This window comes from Python bivittatus, unplaced genomic scaffold, assembly GCF_059951505.1.
Source record: "Python bivittatus isolate LINGU-HERP-01145 unplaced genomic scaffold, Pbiv_v1 ctg000850_np1212, whole genome shotgun sequence".
Lineage (NCBI taxonomy): Eukaryota > Metazoa > Chordata > Lepidosauria > Squamata > Pythonidae > Python > Python bivittatus.
Window position 1 is genome coordinate 723798 of NW_028277112.1, and position 23124 is coordinate 746921.

Here is a 23124-nt window from a genome sequence, read left to right on the forward strand (position 1 = left end):
GTGCTCTCCATATATTTTGAATTTCAACTATAATTGAAATTCCCAGCTGTTATGGAAGTAATTACAGGCGTCCAATACAGATGGAAAACAACTGGTTGGGCATTTTGGACTGAACCCTACAAAGCTCTTATTCAAGAACAAATCTGAGGTATACACCCAGCAAGATCAGGCAGCAGGGGTCAGGTAAATACTTCAGGTTGTACCATGAGTGGTAGAGATGTTGATAGCAAAAATGTGGATCTGAATGGAGCAGCAAGACTTTTAGAAGCTTGGGGCCAAGTAGAGGAGAGGCCATTTGAGTTCTCCATTTCCGTTTAAAAATGTCTTGGATTGCTCTTGTCAAAGAGACCAACAGTATTATTACAAGTGATTGCTGCATAAGAATCTACCTCCATCCAGAGTCTATATTTGCACTGAGAGAATTCTGGTTAAAATATAACTGATTCATAAGCCAGGAGTATAAAACATAGTTTAACCCTGGTTTTTTAGACAAATCTGCAGTTAAATTAACTTCCCTCTTCAGACACAATGCAAATATCTTGGAGGCTTGTACAATCTGAATCATGGAATAAATCAGCATCCAGATAAAATATGGTATTTTTTAAATTGTACTGCAACTCCATACTGTAATCATGCAGCCTATCAGCTGGCCACTCAGTATAGTTACTGTAAAAATAAGAAAATGTTTATAGCATGCACTTTTGACTGGATGGTGATTCACTCTATAAAGTAGGCAAAGCAAACCTTAATAATGTTTACATTCATTCTTATACGCAAATTTGGAGGTTGTACTTAGGCAATTATATTCTATCCTCAGCACATTATTTAAAAAATTAAGTATTTTCCATATTACGTCAGCAAACAATTCTATTTCCAGAAATAAAGATGTTCTTAACTTGGAATGTGATTCTATCTGTCTTACAAAACTGAGGACTCCGATGATGTTACATTTACATATAGAAAAGATTAGCAGCACATTCCTCTAAACTGTGTCTTGAAAAGATTAGATTTATTGTGTCCAATGGAGCTTACTCCCTAGTAGAAGGTTTAGGCCTGCAGCTTTAAATAGATAAGAAATTACATCTGTTCTGAATTATCTGAATTTTAGCCACTTAGCTGAACAGCCAAGTGAAAAGCGCATATCTTATATGGTGATAATACCTTGCTGTAGAGAAACATCAATATTATTGCTTAAAAAAGAAAGGAGAGAGATTTTAGAAGTGAAAGTGACAGCTGGCAAGAATTAAAAGGAAAGGGAAAGTTTAAACCCTAGGAATGGGCTTTCAGATCATTGAGCTATCTAGGCTACAGGCTGTCAGTTGCTTAGAAATTCAAGCTGGAGTTTTCCATTGCTCTGTGGAGGTGCCAATGCATCTTCTTCATGCAAATGATGTGCTGCGTCTGAACTAAAACTCAGTTATGAATAAGGAAGAGCTTGTGTTCTCACTTTAAAAAATTCTTAGTCAGCCTCTAAAAATTAATAAGAATGAATTATGGAACAAAATTATTAAAAAATGTAGAGTTTCCAGATCTGGGTTGCAAAACTCCAGAGGCTAGCAAAGGAATGCAGAAAACTCAGCTTCCGGCTGCTGTCTAGCTGTTGCCCTGATTTGCGCAGCCTGGGTCTGATGGTCCTAAATATGCTGAAAATAAAAAGTTGTGACTTCTGATTTCTGATGACAAAAGCAGCTTCAATTCAATAGGCATCTGTGGCGTTCAGGCTGCTGCTTTCTACACAACAATCAAAATGTCGTACTTCCCCATCAGAAAGATAGCCATGGTTCGCTTCACCCTCAGTTGCTGAATAAAGCCCATTTTGATGGATTTTAGTCAGTACACTAAGCTGTAAACTATTGCTTACAAGCCACATGGTCTGATTTCACAAACAATAATTTACATAAACCTGGTAAGTGAGTCTGAGAGTTAAGAAAAGGGGAGTGAGAAAGCAGAGTCTGGGGAAAAAGTGGTCTTTGGGGCCTATATAATAAATGAGTCACATTTTTACTATTCTATTCATCTAATCTTTAAACAGCTGGAATATCCCTTGAAGAATTATATGAAAAGAATCACAGATCTGTTTCTGTTTTTCTAGGGCAAGCTAAAAAATATTTAGTCTCTTGCTTTATGAAGTCTTCCTAAAAATATTGTGAGTTAGCAATATGCACGCATTTGTCTGTGCAACTGTTATTTACTGTGCCTCTATAAGAAGCATTCTAAAAGCTTTTCCATGGAAGCAAATGTACTGTACTAGAAATTCCTCTAACTTCCAAATATGAACTAATTGTTACATACATCCTTAATTACTTAGGATCCATAACCCTTCCCACTTGAAAGCGAGCATTCTTCTCTTCCTGCAGAAGCCCCAAATTCTGGCAAAATAGGGCTGGGGCGAAGGTTGGAATAAGTCTGCTTGAAATCCTAGATCACTGCTTTTAGTCAGGACTGACAAATTGGGCCGCATAGATCAAAGGTCCTACGCATGCAGCTCTCTACGTTTGATGATCTCATTGCTCCTAAGTTTATGCTGGCATTTGTATGTACTGCAGAACTGAATGAACAACTGCTTGGAACACAAACTAGCGGATGTTCCTTGGAATTCCTTGAGAACACTTCCAAGCTCCAGCACAAGCCCCATTCACAATGGTAGCACGCAGCGCTGCTGATTCCCCTAAAAAGAGATTGCAATGACAGAATGGAAGAGTTGGATTTGAGCTGAGGGCACTGAAGGATCTGGAGATAGTTTCTAACCTTGTCTAATAGTTGTTTTTCTGCATGATGGGATGCTTGGTAAGTGAGGTACAGATATATACCATTTTCCTTTAGTGTTTCCTTAAAGTGTGCTTAAAAATTTTAAATGTGCTTCATAAAATAAACTTGTGTGTGATAGATTGTTGCTAGAACCTGTAGATCACAAACTACTCTCCTGTTTATTCACCCACACGTTTTCAAAGGGGTTCTATTAGACTACAGAATTACAGACTCAGGATCTGTGGATTGTTTTCAGGAGCTGCACTGCAATTTTGTTAATGTTTATTTAGCATATACAGCCAGAGAGCACCTCTTTTCAAAAAAGACACCTGGGCAAGCAAGTCTAGTTTGCGGCCACATTTTTTGTGATAGAACATTTCAGTTGTTTCTAAAGGCTTTAAATATGACAGACTCCTCTGGATTGGATGGAATATCTGATGAAACTTTTGTAGTGCTATTCCTGAGCTAGGGCTTTAACATCTACATTTCCATGCTGGCCACGCGTGGCAGGTCATCAGACTCACTTGGTCTACTTCGTAGTCAGCGGCTACAGATTTGCAGCCAGTAAGGTCAGCGCCGTAGGTGGCCTCTGTGACTGGGACCAAAAGCATAGAATCACAACTGGTTCCACCCAGGTTACAAAACCCAAAAATTAAGGGAGGGGAAGGCCTTACTTCTATCTGGACCAAATTTATAATTGCTATCTTGGCTCACGAGTCTCTCCTCCAAAGCTGCAGGAGAATCCAGTGATGCAGAAATGCCTTGGTCTGTTTCCAAAGGAAACCTCAGGCCGGGATCCTCTGGAGAAGCTGTTTATTCCTGCTGGAACTTCTCCTTTTTTCTTTTCTTTTCCTTTTTCTCAACTGATCCTGGGGGCTTGAATGAACACTGTGCAGCACCTAAAGTACCCAGCTATTTCTCCGCCCTCCCCGCTCTCTCAATGCAATCCCACATTGCTCTACTACTTTTCTCCTACTCCAGCCTGAGCCGGAAGAGTTCGGTGAGGCCAGGAAACTTTCCATGCTGGGTCTGTGGGCATTTATTTGCCTTGGACCATCAGGCATCTTTTCTGGTTAAGGCGGGGATCCCAGCCGCAACCCAACCTCACCCTTGCTGATTCTGGGAAAAGCCCTGGGGTTTGGCCACAAGGTTGCCCCAAAGGGCGCTTGGGGGCGCAGACTGACTTTCAAGCAAAGCTGCATAGGAATGAATTGTTCCCCCCTCCCCAGGTCCCAACATCCACTCACTCACACACACCCCTTCCTTTTGAAAAAGACCCTCAAACCCGAAGCAATGGTACAGGGAGGGGCTCTGCAAGGCCTGGGCAACGGACAGGTGCGGGAACCAAGTCAAGAAGACCTTCCCAGGATGGCTGCAGGACAAAGCAGCCCGGCCCTCCTCCCTACCCCACCGGGATGCCTGGCCCAACAGCCAGGCTGTCTCCAGGCCCCCAGCACCCGGGGAGGGGGAAGGCTTCACTCCCTTTCAGAGTTCTGACTTACTCAGCCTTTTCCTGAAGCAAAATCTTCACTGAGGCCGCTTGTTGCTTTCTTTGCAGTTAATCCAAGAGAGGAAGAATCAGGCAAGATGAGCGGGTGTTTCTTTCAATGCATAAGGTGGCTTTTATTGTGGTTTAAATTGGGGCAGGTTCCCCAGGGGACGGGGCGCTTTGCTTTCTTTCCCTTCTCAGTTTCAATCCTGCAGCCCATCCTACCCCTGAAACTGCCCCCCCTCGTCTATATCACCCCCGCCCCCGGTCTCCAGAGTCAGATTTCAAGCTGGAGTAAGGAGTTAACTCTGAGAAGGAGTCGAGGCCGAGGAGGGAATGACAGACACAAATCAAACAGACTGTCAGCCTTTCCACTGGACGGTCCTACCTTCCTGAGCCATCTTGCCGGAAAAATAGCTCGGAAAGGAACAGGTGGAGTGGACGGAGGAGCAAAGAGCACAGGGTCAGACATCTTGCCCTTGGCCCGCACTAGCCGGGTTTCTGTTCTGACCCGAAGGCCGCGAGGAGCTTCTAGCCAGGCGGCGACCCCAAGGACCCCTTCCTACCCCAAGCCAAGGGGCCCCTCGGAAATGGGGCGGGGAGCTCCGGTCTTGCAAAAGGAGGGCGGGAAGTCCCCACGAACAGAACGGACTCAGGTTCGGGCTCGCACAAGTCCATGGAGACGAAGGAGACAAAGCCACGGAGTGCCAGCCCCTGCCTGGCACCACCTTCCAAGCTTTCTCGGCCACTGTCTGCGCCGTCTCAGGGTGCGCAGAACTTGCACCTGACGATCTTCTGGAAAGCACTTTGGAAATCCTTGTTGAAGTAGGCGTAGATGACCGGGTTGAGCAGCGAGTTGGAGTACCCCAGCCAGTTGATGACGGCGCCCAGCCAGGCTGGCATGGAGCAGCCGGCCTCACAGAAGGGCAGCACCAGTGCCACAATGAAGAAAGGCAGCCAACAGAGGATGAAGGTGCCCATGATGATGCCCAGCGTCTTGACAGTCTTCCGCTCACGGGCCAGGGCCATCTTGCGCTTGGCCTCGGTGCTCTTGGCCTCGTTCTTGCGCTCGGGGGCCGGCGAGCCGGCATCGGGAAGCGGGTGGTTGGGCAGGGGCAGCATGCAGCTCTTGGCTGAGTTGGACGGCGTCACCTCTCGCAGCTCCAGGGCCGAGGCACCGACCCAGCTGTCTTCGCCCGGCCGGAGGGCCCCATTGACGCAGGGCGCACCTTTGGGCTCCGCCGCGCTCCTCCTGCCTTTGGCTGCCGCTGCCTGCTGCTGCCGTTGCTCCTTCTGGGGATCACCATTGGTCCGTCTGGCCGGCGAGTGGGAGAGGCAAGTGTCGGCCACCTTCTCTGCCGGTGCTACGGGCGGCAGCGGCGGCTGTTTCTTGTCGGCTTTGCGGACCGTCTTGCGGATGCGGAAGCGGGCCGCCTTGAAGATGCGCCCGTAGAGGACCAGCATGAGCAGCAGTGGGATGTAGAAGGCGCCAAAGGTGGAGTAGATGGTGTAGCCCGGGTCCTTGCTGATGGTGCAGGCATTGGGGTCAGAGCGGTCCTCGGGCGTCCGCCAGCCCAGCATGGGTGGGATGGAGATGAGGAAGCCGATCAGCCAGGTGAGGCTGATGAGGGCGGCGGCCCGGCGGGGCGTCCGCTTGTTGACGTAGTCGATGGGGTCAGTGATGGCCCAGTAGCGGTCCAGGGCGATGGCGCACAGGTGCAGGATGGACGAGGTGCAGCACAGCACGTCGAGCGCGATGAAGAGGTCGCACATCACCTGGCCCAGCGTCCACTTGCCCAGCACCTGGTAGAGGGCGGCCATGGGCAGCACCAGCACCGAGACCATCAGGTCGGTGACGGCCAGCGAGCCGATCAGGTAGTTGGCCACCGTCTGCAGGGAGCGCTCCAGGGCAATGGCCGCGATCACGCACGCGTTGCCCAGCACGGCGAAGAGGATCAGCGCGCCCAGCACCACCGACGTGGCCAGCTGGTAGCCCAGGCTGGCCGCCGCCGCCGGGGACGCCGAGGGCGGCGGCGTTGGGGCGCCGATCGGCTCGCTGAGGCCGGCCGCCACCGTGCCGTTGGACAGCTCCATGGCGAGAGGGGCGGGCAGGAAGGCAGCGCCTTCACTCCGGCTCCGGCAGCGGCGGGCAGCTCCTCCCGAGGGTCACCATGGCCCCCCGACGGGACAGGCGGGGGGCGGCCGCCTGCCGGGATCACGTGCCCCTCAGCGAGCTAGGGCGAGGCAGCGGCCGGGCTCGCGACGCCCAGCTCCTCGGGCCAGCCCCGGTCCCAGTGGCAGCGCCGCGGCGGCTGCATCGCGTCCCCGACCGGGCACTCCGGGAGCGGCAGCGCCGAGCGCCTCCTCTCCCCGGCCGCCCGGCCTCGCGCTCTCCTCCAACACCCACTTGCTGCTCGCGGCTCCTCTTCGCCCTTCCTGAAGTTGCTCTCTGCTCTTTCTGCCTCCCGCCGGCTGCTTCGCCCTCCTCGAATAATCCTCTTCCTCACTTGCTCGGCTTTCTTTTCCCCGCCTTCCCGTCGCTCTTTCTGTCCTCGCTCAGGCGGATGTTTCGTCCTGCTGCCTCTTTCCTCTCTCGGCTGCCCCCTCGCTTCTTTCGCCTCCTTTCCCTTCTCTCCCCTTTCTGCCCCTTCCCTCCCCTCCCCTCCGGCGTCCTCGCTCCTGCTCCCGTTCCTTAGCCCTGCCGCCGCCGCCGCCGCTACTGCTGCTGCTGTCACCGACGTCTCCCTCCGCAGCTGCGCCCCCCGCCCCCCGCTTTTGTAGCGCTCCCGGGTTGTACCCGGCTCCTCTCGCTCTGCCCTCCCTCTCTCTTCGACTGTCCTTTCCTCTCTGGCACCCACCCCACCCGTCACTCAGCTGGTGACTTTCCTTCCCTTTCCGCCTTTGGGTTTTCCACTCCTCTTTGTTATTAGGTTGTTGTTGTTGTTGTTGTTGTTGTTGTTTCCTTCTCTCTTTTCCTTCCTCTCATTTGGTTCTCCACACCAAATCCTCCTGGGTTCTTATGCTTCCCCACTTTGCCCCGTTCTTCTTTTTTTCAGTTGCCGCTCCACGTCCTCCCATCGGCTCTTCCTCCCACAGGCACACCTTGTGCGCTGAGTAGGTGTTTCTCTCTGGGTTGCCTTACACTCCAGCGATGGTCCCTTTTTATCAATGGAATCTGGAGCAGCATCCCTGGTGAAGCGAGGAGGGTGAGGGAGCAACAGAGGACGAATAAGAAGCAGGCTCTCTCTCCATCCCGATGCGGGAACTAACCCTGAAACAGCCTTTCGAGCCGCCGGCACTCAGTCCGTCGCTTTTATCAACACCCGTCCCAAACTAACCAGGGTAGAGGAGGGCAATCGCTCCCCAGAGCAGAAGTTAAGTGGTCAGTGAATACGGCAACCTTCCTCAACTGGTACCTTTCACAAGTGTTGCACGAAGACTCCCGGCATGCTAGAGTTGGGGATCCCCACATCCGGGCAGCAAGAGAGTGGACAAGACTGGATCTCCTCCCTCCTAAACACATGCCAACACGTTTCACACGGGTACGGGCTGCGCTTTGGCTGCATTCTCCCTTCTTCCCCAGACGGTAGTGCAGTCGCCGGGAAGGAGAATGAGCTAAGCTTTGGCCAGAGGCCATGCTGGAAAAATCGGGGGAAAGTGTGCCTGGCAAGAGAACTGGGACGGCCGTTCCTTATTTTGATCAGCCTTTCTAGCCCGAAAGAAGTAACCCCTTAACCGTGAGAAGGATGATTTGTGAAGCTGCAAGGAAGGGAGAGATCTCCACTCTGACCCTTCCCCCCCCCCCCCCTCCAGCTACAGTTTGGCGCTTTGCAAAGAAGGCCACGAAGGGGAACCTTGCCTTCTCTCCCCCGCCTTCCTCGCGCTCGGCGGCGGTGGCCGCAAGATACGTTCTCATCGCCTGCTCCCTAGTCGTGAAGTTTCAGGACCACGGACAGCGCAAAGCTTTAAGGGCATTTGTCGCCACCTGCAGGCACGCCGTTTCGGGCTGGAAGTTTCGGCTCAGAACGAGACCTGCGGATGCAGGCGCAGGCGACATCTGTCCCCGCGTCCCACAGACATCTGGAGCGTGAGAGCGCGATCGTGCTTTTACGCAAAGCCAGCCATCCCCTGCTTCGGAGTTTTGTTGCTTTTCAAGTCCCTGCAGCTGTTGCAAATGCACTGGCTGGAAAAATGCAATTAAATGTCCCATTGCCATTGCTAGGCCAGGCCAGTGACCAAAGGCCTTCCTGAACAAAGGAGGTGTTTGAGAAGGGCTCCGTGCTTGGCTTCCTGACTGTAAAATCGACTCAAACACAGTCTTTCAGCCACTTTCCCCTTCCTTCCAATCCCTATTCTTCACCCATTTCAGTGACTGCCATTTCACAGACTGACCACCCTGAAGATTTTGTGTTTGTGTGGATGTTTGCCTGGAGACTGCAGTTAGTGCTTTTGCAAGAGAGGTTATCAGTAAGTGCCCAAATGAAAGGTAAACATTGCTTGGTTTGATTGTGAGCAGGGGTACCATAAAAGGCTGCACTAATATTCCAAAATAAAAGGTTCTCAGACACAAAAGTTGCTGCTGTAATCTATGCATTTTGCCCTGAAAGCCTCTATCCTTAATAGCAGGTGTGTAACAGGAGTCTCATTTTGATTATACTCATTTTGATTATACTTACACACTCCTTTCTTAAATACAAGGCAGTGCTTTGCTGGTGAAAAACCATTCTGGGCCGACACTAAAAGTTTTTCTTGAATTTCCAAGATATATTACAAGCAGATGATAAGATATGTCACTAAGGAACTGTTATATATCTAACAAGAAATCTTACTGGGGTTTTTTTTTATAAAACATGGTTGCTTCGGTGTGCCAAATTTCACTCATCTTTTTGCTTTATAAGTGCAAGCAGCCAAGCAACATTATTACAGAATATGATACCTAAATATGAAAACTTGTGGTCAAGGAGATTGTACTTCGGAACAAATATAATAGAAAAGGAAGTTGTTCTTATCACATAACTTTTTGAAAAGAACTGACATCATGATGAAAAAACAAACAGGGATGAGCTAGGATGAATCAGGGATGAATGAACAAAAAACATACAGGGATGAAATAGCAAGGGAGCTTGCTATTAAGATGGATTTGTTTACCAGTACATTGTTATTCATGCTAATTATTTCAAAGATTGCAGCAGATAGTCGTTTAGGAAAGCCCCATACATCAACTTCAGGAGCACAAATTAGAAAGAGGCGGTGGGGAGCTTTTGAACCTGACCCTCCCACCACTCCCCCAAGGCAGCTGTCTCACTGTGCCTAGTGATAGGTCAGGGTCCACACAAAAACACAAACCTGCACACAAAGCTAAAATCAAGAATATATATCTCTTGTTCTCAGAGCTCTAGGGAACTTTGAATTTCAGGAAATTAGAATGCAACAAACTATTAAAATTACTGATCTTCAGAGGATAAAGGATGCTGTAGAAGAAAGCAAAAAATCCTAAAGAAATCTCAAAATGAGAACAGCATCTCTGGGAGCCATCTGAAATGGGCACTGGTTTGGCACAGCATAAATAAATGTGTTGCTAGCCAGTAAACACTTCCAACAGAGTGGGGGATGGGGTGGGCGCTGAGTCTGGGTGATAAATTTATTCTACTGATAAAAATAATATTGATTGGGAGAAGAAGTTGAAAATCTTGGAAAAAATATTATTGCAATCTTTTTGGGATACTTAGCATTTTAATTCAAGGTATGATGAAAATTTTGTTCAGCCTAGTTTGCCTTCATATTTAGAATTAAGTTTGGATAGGATCCTGCATAACCCCCTCCTTCCTTCCTTCCTTCCTTCCTTCCTTCCTTCCTTCCTTCCTTCCTTCCTTCCTTCCTTCCTTCCTTCCTTCCTTCCTCCCTCCCTCCCTCCCTCCCCCCTCCCTCCCTCCCTTCTTTTACTTTTACTTTCTTTTCTTTCTTTTTTCTGTTTACTATTTGCACTTGAACTATTCTGTTACTATTTTCTTTTTTCTATTATTGAGATCACCTTTCCTGAACCAGATGTCCTCTAAAAGTTCACTAGCAGCATGTTCCCAAGTGAACACAAGATTTCCAGTTTAGCTGTCATATTGTATAACACTGTTTTCTGAGTGCTTCTGCTTATTAGCCAAAAAGGTGTTATTCTCCTCTGTAGATGGTGATGGTGGTATCAGCAGGCTTGGGGAAAAAGGTGTTATTCCTCTGCTGTGGATGGTGATGATGGTATCAGCAGGCTTCAGGACCTCAAGGAAAAAAATGATAAGGGAGGAATTGTTCCTCCTCACATACATGGAACTAAATCAGCCAGGAAGGATTAAGTATCTGCAGTTAGAATAAAATACTGATTGACTGTTATGGGGAAAGGGTGAAGAGGCAATGGCATAGAATGCTGGATCTCCTTCAAAACACCCCTGAAAAAAACACACAGGTATCTTGCTGGGACTTCCAAAAGAAATATACCACAGGACAGAGTCCTCTGGTCAAAAAGATTGTGGGTGAAGTAGCTATCTAATGCATGATAGTAAAGAAATGATATGTGAAACCTGTAAAAGAAATTAGGTTTCCACCTTTAGGAGGGAGCCAGCTGCCATTTCGAATTTTAGTTGCTTTTGGCCTCTCAGCCAGCACACTAAATATTATCTATCTGTCCCATTACGTAAAACCTACACAGCTTTGCCCCTGTGCATTCTCCTCAGATAAACACTGGATTCTGGTTTTCACCATCCTAAATTGACCAAAGTAGCAGTTTTAATGGTTCATGAACTTATATAATCTGTGGAGTTACATGCTGAGCACAGTCTTGGTGTTCCTATCAACCAAATATGGACCCATTCCTCAGGTGGGCTTCACTCTTTAGTAGTGACACCACAAGGGCAATGCCAGTGATAACTGGGGGTTAAGTAAGCAGTAAAAAGGACAGAATAAAAAGTAGACAAAGCCCCATTCTCTTTCTTTCTGATACACTCTGCCCCCCACTGGCATCTCTTTTTTTTTTCTCTTCTGTCCCTTTATGATCCCCCCTTCTTATTATTTTTCTTCCCCTCCCCAACTTCAAGCTGGGACAAATGGTTCCTCCCAGAATTTGAACTGATTCCTCATAAAGGATTTTTAAAATAAGATCAAGAGATATCTAAGACATTAAGGAAGAAGATTAATTCCTTGCACTGTCACTTAAGAGGAACTGGGGTAGCAGAAAAGATAAACACTTTGTCTCAGGAACAGTGAGTTCCTGGAAAACCAGATGCCACTTTGGGGCTACATTGGATGGTATCATTATCCTGTTGGAAGGACTTCTGAAAGAAGTAGAATCACTGCCAAAAGAAAAGCAAGAGACAGCAAAAACTAGTGCTAAAAATTAAGAGTTGGATGTATATTGTTACTTATATCCATTGTGAGGAGGAACAGAAGTCAGTTCTTTTCTTCCCTTTGATTTTTCTCTTCTTTTTCTTGTTTTTCACACTTTTTAATCTTGTATATCTCTCATTTCTAAACTTTCTTTCGATATTCTTTTCTCAATATTAGTTTTTGTTCTTTTATTGTTCTTTAAAAAAAATAGTAAAGTTGTTATTTAAAAAAAGTAGTACTACAAAAGAGCAAAAATAATGCATATATCTTCCACTATTACTAGAAGTACAAAATGATCAGCATTTATTTTAAATTTGTTTTCCATTCCTAGTTTAAGAGCCATTTCTTTTTTCATTTACAACCATTTTCATTAATTCATGCATGCATTATGGCATTAGGGATTTTTTTCTGCCAATCCTTTTCTTAATAATGTTTGAAAATCATATGTTTCCTTCATCACTGACCCATCCCACCACGATGACATTTTCCATGAATCTGCTACTTTGTCTAAGACCAATTTCATAAATGGTTGCTACAGTTAATATTTTTGTTCTCTTGTCACTTTTTCTCCTTTTCGCCTACCTTCCTTAATGTGCTGTATTGTTGTCTGTCATTCCTTTGCCTACTCGACTCATCTGTGTTTGCTGTGTATCTGTTTATTAAGGTTTATTAAGGTTTTCACACTAGAGCAGTGTTTCTCAACCTTGGCAGCTTTCAGAGGTGTGGACTTCAACTCCCAGAATTCCAGTGGCCCAGAAATTCTGGGAGTTGAAGTCCATACCTCTGAAAGCTGCCAAGGTTGAGAAACACTGCACTAGAGCCAACCACATGAAGTTCCAAAAAACAGGCTTCACCTCTGAGCACATATAGTATGATTGATTGATTGATTGATTGATTGATTGATTGATTGATTGATTGATTGATTTGCAGGGTTTATACCTGCTCTAATCAACTGACTCTTAGCAGCACACAGTTCCCTAGATCTGTCATTTGAGATTAAAACAGATACATAATCAAATTTTAAAACTAAAAACATACATTATAAGTAACCATAAAAAACTAGGAATCAACATTCATACTACAATAACATTAAAAATAAAATTAATTAGTCATCCAGAGGGATGATCTTAATAAGCTTGACCCCAAGACTTGATGAAATAGCCATCTTCACTGACTTTCTGAAAATCAGGAGGGAAAGTGCAATTCAAATATATGGGGGGTTACTGGGACGGTATCCCAGTATCCCAAATATATGAGGAGAGGCTGGGATGGTATGTTTCTGTTACCTCTGTGGGGCTCACTTTCTAACCGAGGGGATGTTTAGTGGACCTCTCCCCCTAGATCTTATCCAGTGGCCAGATATCATTAAGAGAAGGTGCTTTGGAGGCAGTCTCATTGACATTAGTGGAAGAAAATCTGTGTGATAAATAAGAATGTATAATGTCATCTTGCCATATTCATTAAATGATTAGAGTTCAGAGTTAAGACTTTGTCATTCTGAAGATACAAAATGTGTTTGCTGTGCATCTGTTTATTAAGGTTTAATATTAAATATGGTCCCTAGGAAGGCAATGTAATGGCCATAGCATAATGTAGATTCTCCCTTGGTTGATAGAAAAGAAGATTCACTATGGATAGTGATGAAGCTTTCTCTTTTACCGATGTCCTACCAGAAATAGTCCATTGACAATAAGGGCTAAAATGTGACGTCATGGGGTTGAATCTGGGAAGATCAGAGGAGCCCTTTAGTTTCTCAAGTGGGCAAAGACTATTCATAACTATTAGTTTTACATATGAAAACAATGGGAGCAATTTTTTCAACAAATCAGATGATGAAGAATGAGAAGGATGCCATTCCTTCTCTGCTGCACAAGCTCAGAAGGGCTGTGGTGGTGTTCCTTTTCATGCATTCACCCTCCCTGTTCTCATAGGTTTGATCAGGTCATAGGATACACTTCCCAGCTTATTTGTTTCTTACATGATCAGCCCTTGTTAATATGTCACGCATGTTCCTTGAAGAAACAAACAATCAAAAATATTATTGGGGAGAATTCATTACATCCTTTTATGAAAAGGAAACAGAATGCATTAGGGAGGGGGAGGGAGGAGTATGAACAAAGAAAATGAAGTTTTGTGAGCAAACAACATGAAGAAACAGTTGCTCATTATTGACCTTTTTAGGTCATTAGACTAAGATTGGTGACCCCATAGACTTCCAACGATTGCTAGATTCCAAATTAAATAAACCCAGCAAGCATGACTGGGAGTCATGAATGCAAGGAGTTGTATCACATTTTGCCAAACTTGTGAGTTGCACATAGCAAAAGAATTGACATTTCAATTCTTCTGCAGAGCTATGACTTACTGTTTTCTTGAATGTCTTCAAGGGGAAAGCCTTTTGAGAAAAAAAATATTAATTCAAATTTCCTGATTTCCAATAAACTTTCTTTTGTCATTCCTAGAGAGATTGAAGATAACATTTAGAAAACCATACTTGAGGGCTCTGGTTTCTCCTAGCACACACTGCACACAAATAATGAATAGTTTGCTTTGTTTCGTAACTCATTCTGGCCAAATAAATTATTGAAATGCTTTCAATAAATTCAAAAATAAACCAGTATGTACATAAAACCCAGGTATAATGAACCCTCGGGTTTTCTTATCTTCCTTCCTAGTGAAATACAGTCTGGAGAGGCTTCCGCTACAACAGAAGAATGGCAGGGATAAAAGATGCTTACCCATTTCCTTGGTGGCCATCTTCCTGCCAAGAAACTTCTTCAGAAAAAAAAAAAGAAAGAGAGAAAGAGAGGCAGGGAGGCAGATGCATATGGTATTTTTTAATAAGTAAAAGAAAGATAGGTAATGAAAAGGATTAATGTTCCATTCCCTTACATGAATGCAATCAACCATACTTTTCCCAACTGAGTTAGCTGCCACACTAATCAATCAATATTTCAGCATTATTGATTTGGTTGCTTCCTTTTTTATCATATTTAAAGAGTCCCCAGCTCCATAAAGACTCTGTGCAGTGTACAACAATTAAAAACACACACACACACACATCCATCCATTCATCCATCCAAAGAGGTCACATTCCAATTAATATATAAAATCCTAAAAGGAGTCTCGCCCCCACTTCCCTAATCCAAGATCTGGAGAAAAAGCCAGCCTTTCAAATAATTTTTCAACATCATCAGGATGGAGGCCAGACAGTTCTCTTGGGAGAATGGTGTTCCAGAGGGCAGGTGCTGCCCCAGACAGTATTTGTGTATTTAATCCTATAGCCCAGGTAAAGTACTCTCCTTGCATCCATTCTGGTTTACCTACAGCAAATTTAAAGCTTGTGACAAGGGCATTCCGCTGTCTTCCCTCCCCAATCCCCCCAAAAGCAGTTTGAAACTGAGTTGCTGTTAGCCTCAAAATGCAAAAACATGCTGAGATCACCATTAACCAATCAATGCTCCCTGCAGCTGAGCAGTAAGAGATCAGAAAAAAAATCCTTCGATCTACATCCTCCCAGTTAACACAGGTTCGAGAGAAACAGAAATCCCCCCGCTTTCCCACTCTACACAAAAACAGGAACTAATTTGCTTGTGCCCCTCCCTAAATGCACCCTAGTTGCTACAATGGGATGGTGATTCCTAAAAAAAATAAGGATCCGACCTGTCTTTCCATCAACATTACTTAGCATATAAAAGCATCTGAAGATGTAATGATACAGTATCAGTAGTTCTGCAGTATCTCTAATCATGTTTGCATGCTGGAGTGATTGGAGTGAAGGTCTGGAGTTAAGGAAAGAGAAGATAAGCCCTATGCAATGGAGACAGGCTCTCAGAATATTACTTTAAAATGCAGCCAGAGTTGATTTAGGCTGTTTTGACTGTTTGCAAATCCTTGCAGGTTTCTTCTATGCATTTTAGGGGTGACATGGATAAAGAATTATGTATTTTTCCTGCTTCTCTTCCCGCAGGGAACCAGTCAGCATGCAAAGAACAAGGTTGTCCAAGTTTTATTAAGCAACTGCCTTGAAATGGAATAACTCACTTAGAGCAGGAGCTGCGAAGTAGATACAGGCTAGAATTTCAAAAATTGGAGAATGGACAAACTGGAACTTTTTTTTTTTAAGTGCTCTGAGTCAGAAACTCAGTTTGCAAAATGAATCAATTTTCAGAGGACTCTGCAGCAAGCAAAGATTTCATCACAATGATGACATCTGCATTATGATATCACAACTCAAGCTCTACCCGTATGTATTTGCATGTGATATTGTAAGGCGAGGATGGAAAGGGTAGAATTTATATTGTGACTTCACAACACACATTTTGTCATCTGCCCCTGCTTCCTTTCCCATGATGCCCATGATAATATCTCAACTGATCCCATCTCAGTCAATGTTAAATAGTGCAATGTCCTTGTTTAGGTAGGGATGGTGTAAATCGGAATCAGTCTTTCCAGAACTGTATGGAAAAGCAAGTGAACTTCATGCTGGATATGAGTCAAGAGTTCTTAAAACAAATTGCTGGTATCGGTTGGTGCCAGAGAAGGAGAAGATAATGATTGGCAGACAAGCTAACTTGACAAACTTAAGTGTGGCTCCTGAATAGCAAGACCAACTGTTTCCTTTAACTAAGTAGGCAAAATCTTTATCACTTGAGAGACCACCCAAATCCTTTAATAAAAGTATAATATCAATGTACAAATAAAGAAAAAAATATTAATCCCGATGAACAGTTCATAAGTGAACCATATGACTAGACTAGACTAAGCTTTACTTTTGGTACCCAGCTAAATTTTCAACAGCAATGTCATCTGTTTTGTGTTCCTTGCACTTGAAATAGAAACAGCTGAGAACCATTAAACCCTTGGCTTATTACATTGCTTATTAACTACAGGGATTCTGAAGTGCCTCAGCATGTAGAAAAAGAATATTCTTCATTACCAGTCTATTTAGACTAGGAGACCCCTACTGTTCTTATTCATTCTTTAGAATGAGTCATAGAGTTCATGCTGCAACAACTGTAAATAAGAGAGGTGTATTCAAGTGACAAGTAAATACATTTTTCCATGTGCAAATGACTTCCTAATGTTGGGTTTTCCTAGTTGTTCTCATTTTCAATTTTTAGCAAGTGCTAACTTCTATCATGTTTTCAGAATTTGTATTTGATAGAAATGTCTAAAACACTTTCAACATACAAGCTTCAAAACACAAAATATAAAGCTATCAATGATAATACTATCACTGAAAGTATTCTATAAAACATCTCACACAAATCTAACAAGTAACAGATTGAAGCATTTGCTTTAAATTTAAAAAAGGAAAATGGTACAATATTTTGTAATGGTAGGCTACTGTGGCCTTCCAGATGTTGCTCAGCTTAGATGGCTAGCAGCTCTACCATAAGCCAGTGATGAAGGATGCTTGGATGTTCAGCAACATCTGGTAGGGCATAGGCTACCAATACCTGAAAGAAGCATTAAAGTAATCCTTAGCAGGACTTTTTAAATAATAAATTCTCCAGGATAAGTACCATCATTGACAAGCTCAAATATAGAGCAAACTTTCATCCCCAAGTAAAGGTATATATTAATCTAGGAATAAATCACATTGAATCTAGCAGAATTTATTTCTGAGTAAATATTTATAGATTTGGCATGGGTATAGTTTAAAGAAGGGCTTCCTCTGTAAAATTTAATGAACAGATGGACCGAGGTAAGGTATATGTCTTTAGAATTAGAATAATAAAGCAATTGTTTTAATTTTATAAGACAAGATCACAGAAAGTGTAAATGAAACTCTCTTCTACTTCAGTTTTCAATGATTGCCATAATTCTCATACTCAAAACAGTTTATTAAAGTACAGTAACCCAAGTCATACATTCCATGAATTAGTCATGTAACAAGATAATGTGGGATCACATTGTTTGCTCCAGCCCCAATTCAACCTCTCTTCTCACTTCCACTGTTACCATTTTCTTCTTAACTTCTTAAGCAGAGATCTCCTGTGTTTATGGAGCTTCTATACAATTTGGAACTTTTTAGAAACAGTATTCTGATAATAGAAAGAGCACCTTGAGTACGAGTGAATTCTCACTCTGATAATGATATCTATCGTATATATATATATTGCAAGCCAGCTGACATTCCCAAATTGACAGACTTCATTACCACCCTACCAACAGCATGGGATAAGAAAGTTAGACTTTAACTGCTTTGAATGACCTATATATAAGGCTCATATTTGAAAGCAAAGGTACTGGTTGGAATTCTTGAGTTGTTATCTTAACTTTTTGTAATAAATCTAAACAATCAGAACTCAGAGTGATTTGTTTCCTTGGCTGTTCATTTCCAATCCTACTTGTTATCACAGAATTCTGACTGCAAAAGTTATAATATACTGAAGATGGGAAGGAATGGCACAACTTTAGGCTGGAGCTAAATGTATAATGTAATAGAGCTTTGCAGGCTTCAAAAATTATTCAGAAGTGTTTTGGACTTCAAATGAGTGAAGCACCTCCCTGCTATGAATTAAAGTAGTCTAAATTGATCCAGGCTTCCATGCAAGCTGGAAAGAAATGTGTCACTGTTTCTAAGGTCACATTAATTTCAATGAGTGGATTCCTTACACGGAAGGTCCAAAAAAGTCAGGTTACTTTAAGGAACAGCAGAGAAGTGTTGTGTAGTACTCTAAGCCTAGTAAGACTGTTGTCAGATCAGAAGTATTGGCTGCGTCTTGATAAACTGCATGTTATCTGGTTATTCAGTCCTAAATACTGAACTTTAATTCCAGAATAGCTATCAATTCTATTTTCTGTTGTCACTGTTATCTGTGATTTCATTTATATCAAGTGTTTTTCAAATTTGGCAACTTTAAGATGTGTGGGCTTCGATTCCCAGAATTGCGCAGCCAGCATGCTGGCTGGGGAATTCTGGGAGTTGAAGTCTACACATTTTTAAAGTTACCAAGTTTGAAAAACACTGATTTATATGTTTGATTTTATGGTTATGTGTTTTTCATGATTTCACTTACAGATTGGCATCCAGATGTCACTAATAGCATTAACATAATAATAAATTGCTATGCATTTAACTTAAACTTTCCAAAGTTGTCCTGTTTATTTTATTATTAATACATTTTTAAAACTTTGACTTATATCAGGCTTGTAACTTTAGAACTATTTTTGCTCACTGATCATTTTTTTAAAATATATAAGATTATGCTATGTACGCAAGCCAACGAGAGCCTCCGTTTCTTGTTGCAGATATATAATTATAGCCGGAGAGCACAAACTAAGTAAAAGCTTTATCGGAGAGGCATGACAGGCAAAAATGTAACAGAGAGAAATGCCAGTTCATTGTTCTCCTGGGTAAAAAAATTATTGATTTGGGCTTCCGTGAGGTAATAAAAAAGTAAACTAATTTTCTCAATTTCCATCTTTCTAATAAGGGGCAGCTGGGGTCTATCAATCAAATTCACAGGTCTCCTGTATTATTAAGCAAAGCAAGACAGGCTCTTCAGATGGCAGATGTGCGGTTATAAGGAACTCTCTGCCGTGCAGAAAGTCTTATGCACCTTAAATTCACTTCCTGCCCTGGTGTGTAACGGAAGACACTGTCACATCATTTGTACTGAACTCAGATTCAGCTGCCAATCGAGACAGAAATCTATCTTGTTGCCTGCTACCCGCTTCTTTCACAGCTAGTTTGGGGAAGCAACAAACTCTGTTAGGGGAATAAAGATTTGGTACACTACATCATATACTTATAGAGGCAGTGCAATAAATTAAGAAAGCCAAACAGCGTTGTCTAGCATTATGCCCCTGTGTCTTTCCCTCATCCATCTGCACATGAACTTACCCAGCTGGCATTCTGCAATGCAAAACATTAGCCTACAGCAATATCTTGATTTCTACAAAAATACTTCTGGGCCCTACAAAAGTCCTCAGAAGCCTCCCGAGAAAATAAATATGGTTTGTTTTTCAGATGACTGCTTTGTTTAGAAGTGTACCAACTTGCCCAGAGAAAAAAAGACAAAAGTATGATGGAATGGTAGACAGCATCTTAAAGAAATAGAAGAGGAGGAAGGAACAGGCTTATCACTTTGCCTTATCTTTTTATTTATTTTTATACAAACATATATCCTGACATTCCAATGCATCCCTTGGGGCACCTAAAAACAATTAAAACTATAACAAAATTCAAATAATGCAAAAGAAGAAGAACAATTAACACACACACACCAATAACAATTGCAAGAAACTCTCCAATAACATCGGATAAAATATTCAAGTAAATTGTACATTGCCTTCCTAAGGAGCAAGGTCTTAGCTAATTGACAAAAAAAAACACCATGAAGAGGGCCAACTTGGCTTCCCAAGGATAGAAGCTCCAAAATTCACACGTAGCCATCCAAGAAGGCTTGTTTTGTGATGGGATGTGCTGATGATGGCACAGCACCCAGGATGACTCCCAAAATTTCAAGTGTGCTCGTCAATAAATTAACAAGCACGAACAATTTTATACGTACGATCTATCCTCTCTTCTTTTGACTTTCTTTTCAGCTGACCTAGAACTGGTTTATTGACTGATGAATATGTATATTCCCCAGGTACCACTTTTCTTTCAAGAAGCTACACAGGCTCTTAGAATTAACAGGCCTTACCCAAAACAGTGAAGATTCCCAAACCTGAGGGATAAGAATTGATCAAACCTAAGTTTTGTCCACCATTTTAGTGAAAGTTCATGATTTAAGTGACTAATCAAAATGCCTTGTGATTTTATTTCATTTCAGTTTTTCTGTCAAGACTGCAATGCTGAAGATGAAGGATATGTTACCTAGGTTGCCTTCCTTTGTAATCCATAAAGTTTGCTGTTCCTAACTTTTTATGGCTTTGCTTATAAATGAAAAAGAAGTGGCATTATTCAATATTACACAGATTTTCCCTCCATATATAAGTCCAAAGGCTGACACAGGATGAGTTGAATGACATGAATGGTATCAGGGAGGAGACTTCCACTGTGGTCTGGTGTAATTTAATGAGTGGAAATCTTATGTTTCTATAATTGTTCATTTTCAATATATATGGCATGTTCCAAAATATGAACAAAAGGATTCTTGTCAAGAGGATTTACAGTTGATCATGCTACTGATGTTTTAAGGCCCTAAATAATTTGGAGACAAGATTAATTCAACAATCCATACAAATTGACTTGAGCTCTAAGATCAGCTCTGAAAGTCTGGCTATAAGATTAATCAGACTGAAAGACAGAGCAGACAGGGCCTTCTCAATAACAGCCTTACAGTTCTGAACTAATGTACTTAAGGTTTCACCAGTACAGGACTTCAAATAGGTTTGAAAACTCACTGGTTCCAGGTTGTTGTTGTTTTTAGGAAGGTTAGTGCTGCTGATTTGGACATATCTCAGATTGTTTTTAGTTACAATTGTATAGCAGTGATGTGTTGCCTGTGAATTGTTTCAGACTACTGTTTGAAATGATTGGTTCCATCTATGTTGTGTTTTGTGGTTGTTTTGATATAAACTGGCTTGGGAGAACTTTGCCCAGAGAGATTATCTCAAAATATTTCAAAGAAACAAACATAGAGAGCCAGAGAAAAGGGAAGGGAGTAGAAACACAGTAAGCAAACATGAATCATCCAGTAAAGATCTCAAAAACTAAGCAAGATTGGACCTGATCAGTACTTGAATGGGATGCCACTAAGAATCCCCAGGGTTACAAGGGAGTCTGGGAATCATAGAATTTGGAAATTATCTTGTCCAATCCCCTACCCAGTCTAGGGATCCATCAGTACAGCATGCCTGGCAGATAGCCATTCAGCCTGTGTTTATACACCTCTAGCAAAAGAAAATCCACTATTTCCTGAGGTAGACTGTTCCATTCTTGAACAGCTCTTACCATCAGGAAATTCTTCTTGATATCCATTTGAAATCTGCTTCACAGTAATTTAAATCCATAGCTTCTGTGGCGTCATGTACCAACGATACATCATTTTATAAAAATTCTGTTTGAAATCACTACACTGTGTAAATTTCATTCCCTTTAACCACTTATTTCCCATTGATCCATTTGTATATTATAAGAAAAATTCTTAGCCCACTTTATCATACATTCTTTAACCTGTTCTTCCTCTGTTTCAAATTTCAACAAATGTTTGTACATTTTAGCAATTACATGTTCATCATCAGTACACAATAGTATTTCAAATTCTGACTTAATTTGCTCCATACCATAAGTCTTTTTATCCATTATAAATCTTTCAAATAACTATAAATGGGAAAACCAATGACAACTATATCCTTCTGCTATTAATTGTTCTCTTGATTTAACCTGAAATCCCCCTTGATAATTTTCCAATAAGCCCCGGAATGTCAACCATTTATCTTTATCTGCCATTTGTCTTCTATAATATGCTTCTTGAGTTGAGATTCATAAAAGTGTTTTTGGGCACAACCTAGGCTTATATCTATTCCATATTCTCAATATGGCACATCTAATTAAAATTAAGCTAAGGTTGCCTGATCTAGACTGCAAAAATCAGGACTACTACTAGATGGCAGCAAAGAGATACAAAAGCTGCTACCCCTTGGTGCCATGTAGTGGGGGGTGCCATGTCATGGGTTTTTGTCACCTAGATCTGATAGAGCTAGCTAAAAGAAAGGGGGAGGGGGAAGGATTGCCAAGGAAATGATATACCTAAGTTTGTAAAAAGTTATAGCCAGGGTAGAACTGGCCACATAATCAAAGAGTCCAACCACGTGTATCAAGTATTGTACATCATAGTAAACACACATCAAGAAAGCAACCACTATAGCAACTCTACCTCTGGAGCATGGAAAAGTCAAAGAGAATTTCCACAAATCTTCAGATACAGCTGTTTTCTTTATCAGTCAAATGTTAGTGTCTAGAAAGTTGAGCATCGCCAAGACTTCTCAAATTCTAATTTCTACCACAAAGACTGATTTTATTTCTTTTATTTTTATTTGAGGACTTCTTTTGTACATAATAGTCTCTTTTTTGCAGTGGAACATTTATGACAGTTTATCAGATGGTAACATCAGCTTAGAGATTTGGGACATGGGGAAAATGGGAATCAGATCAAATGGACTTTTTAAATACATAAAGTTTAATATAAACCTGTTCTTCCCCATCCCATTTTATGCCAGCAAAATTGCTTTCCCAGATATAAATTAGCTCATGTGATAATTATAGAACAGGAAAAAATAGAACAGTTCAAGGTTTTCTGATTATTTGTATTAATAGATATTATAGAAGCATAGACATTTCAGATGAAGAAAGGGGGCACTTGTTGACTTCTAAATCTCAATTTGCAGTGTGAAAAAAAAAGTGCCATGGAGATACTGAAGCTTTAGTTTGTTAAAGAGTAAATGTGATTGTTGTCATTGTTTCAGGTGCATTTGATATACTAAAAACCAAACCCTTTGCGTTTTAATTTAATCCTACACTAAACTAATAGATAACTCAAATAGTGCTTTAAAAAAAG

General features: G+C 42.4%; 1 protein-coding gene across 1 annotated transcript; it reads right to left on the bottom strand.

Annotated features, from left to right (window-relative positions):
- Nucleotides 1–4999: 4999 nt before the first annotated feature.
- HTR1A (5-hydroxytryptamine receptor 1A) lies at nucleotides 5000–6331 on the bottom strand. The gene has a single exon (XM_015891571.2). The coding sequence runs from the start codon at nucleotides 6329–6331 to the stop codon at nucleotides 5000–5002; it is 1332 nt and encodes a 443-aa protein (XP_015747057.2).
- Between the last annotated feature and the right edge of the window lie 16793 nt (nucleotides 6332–23124).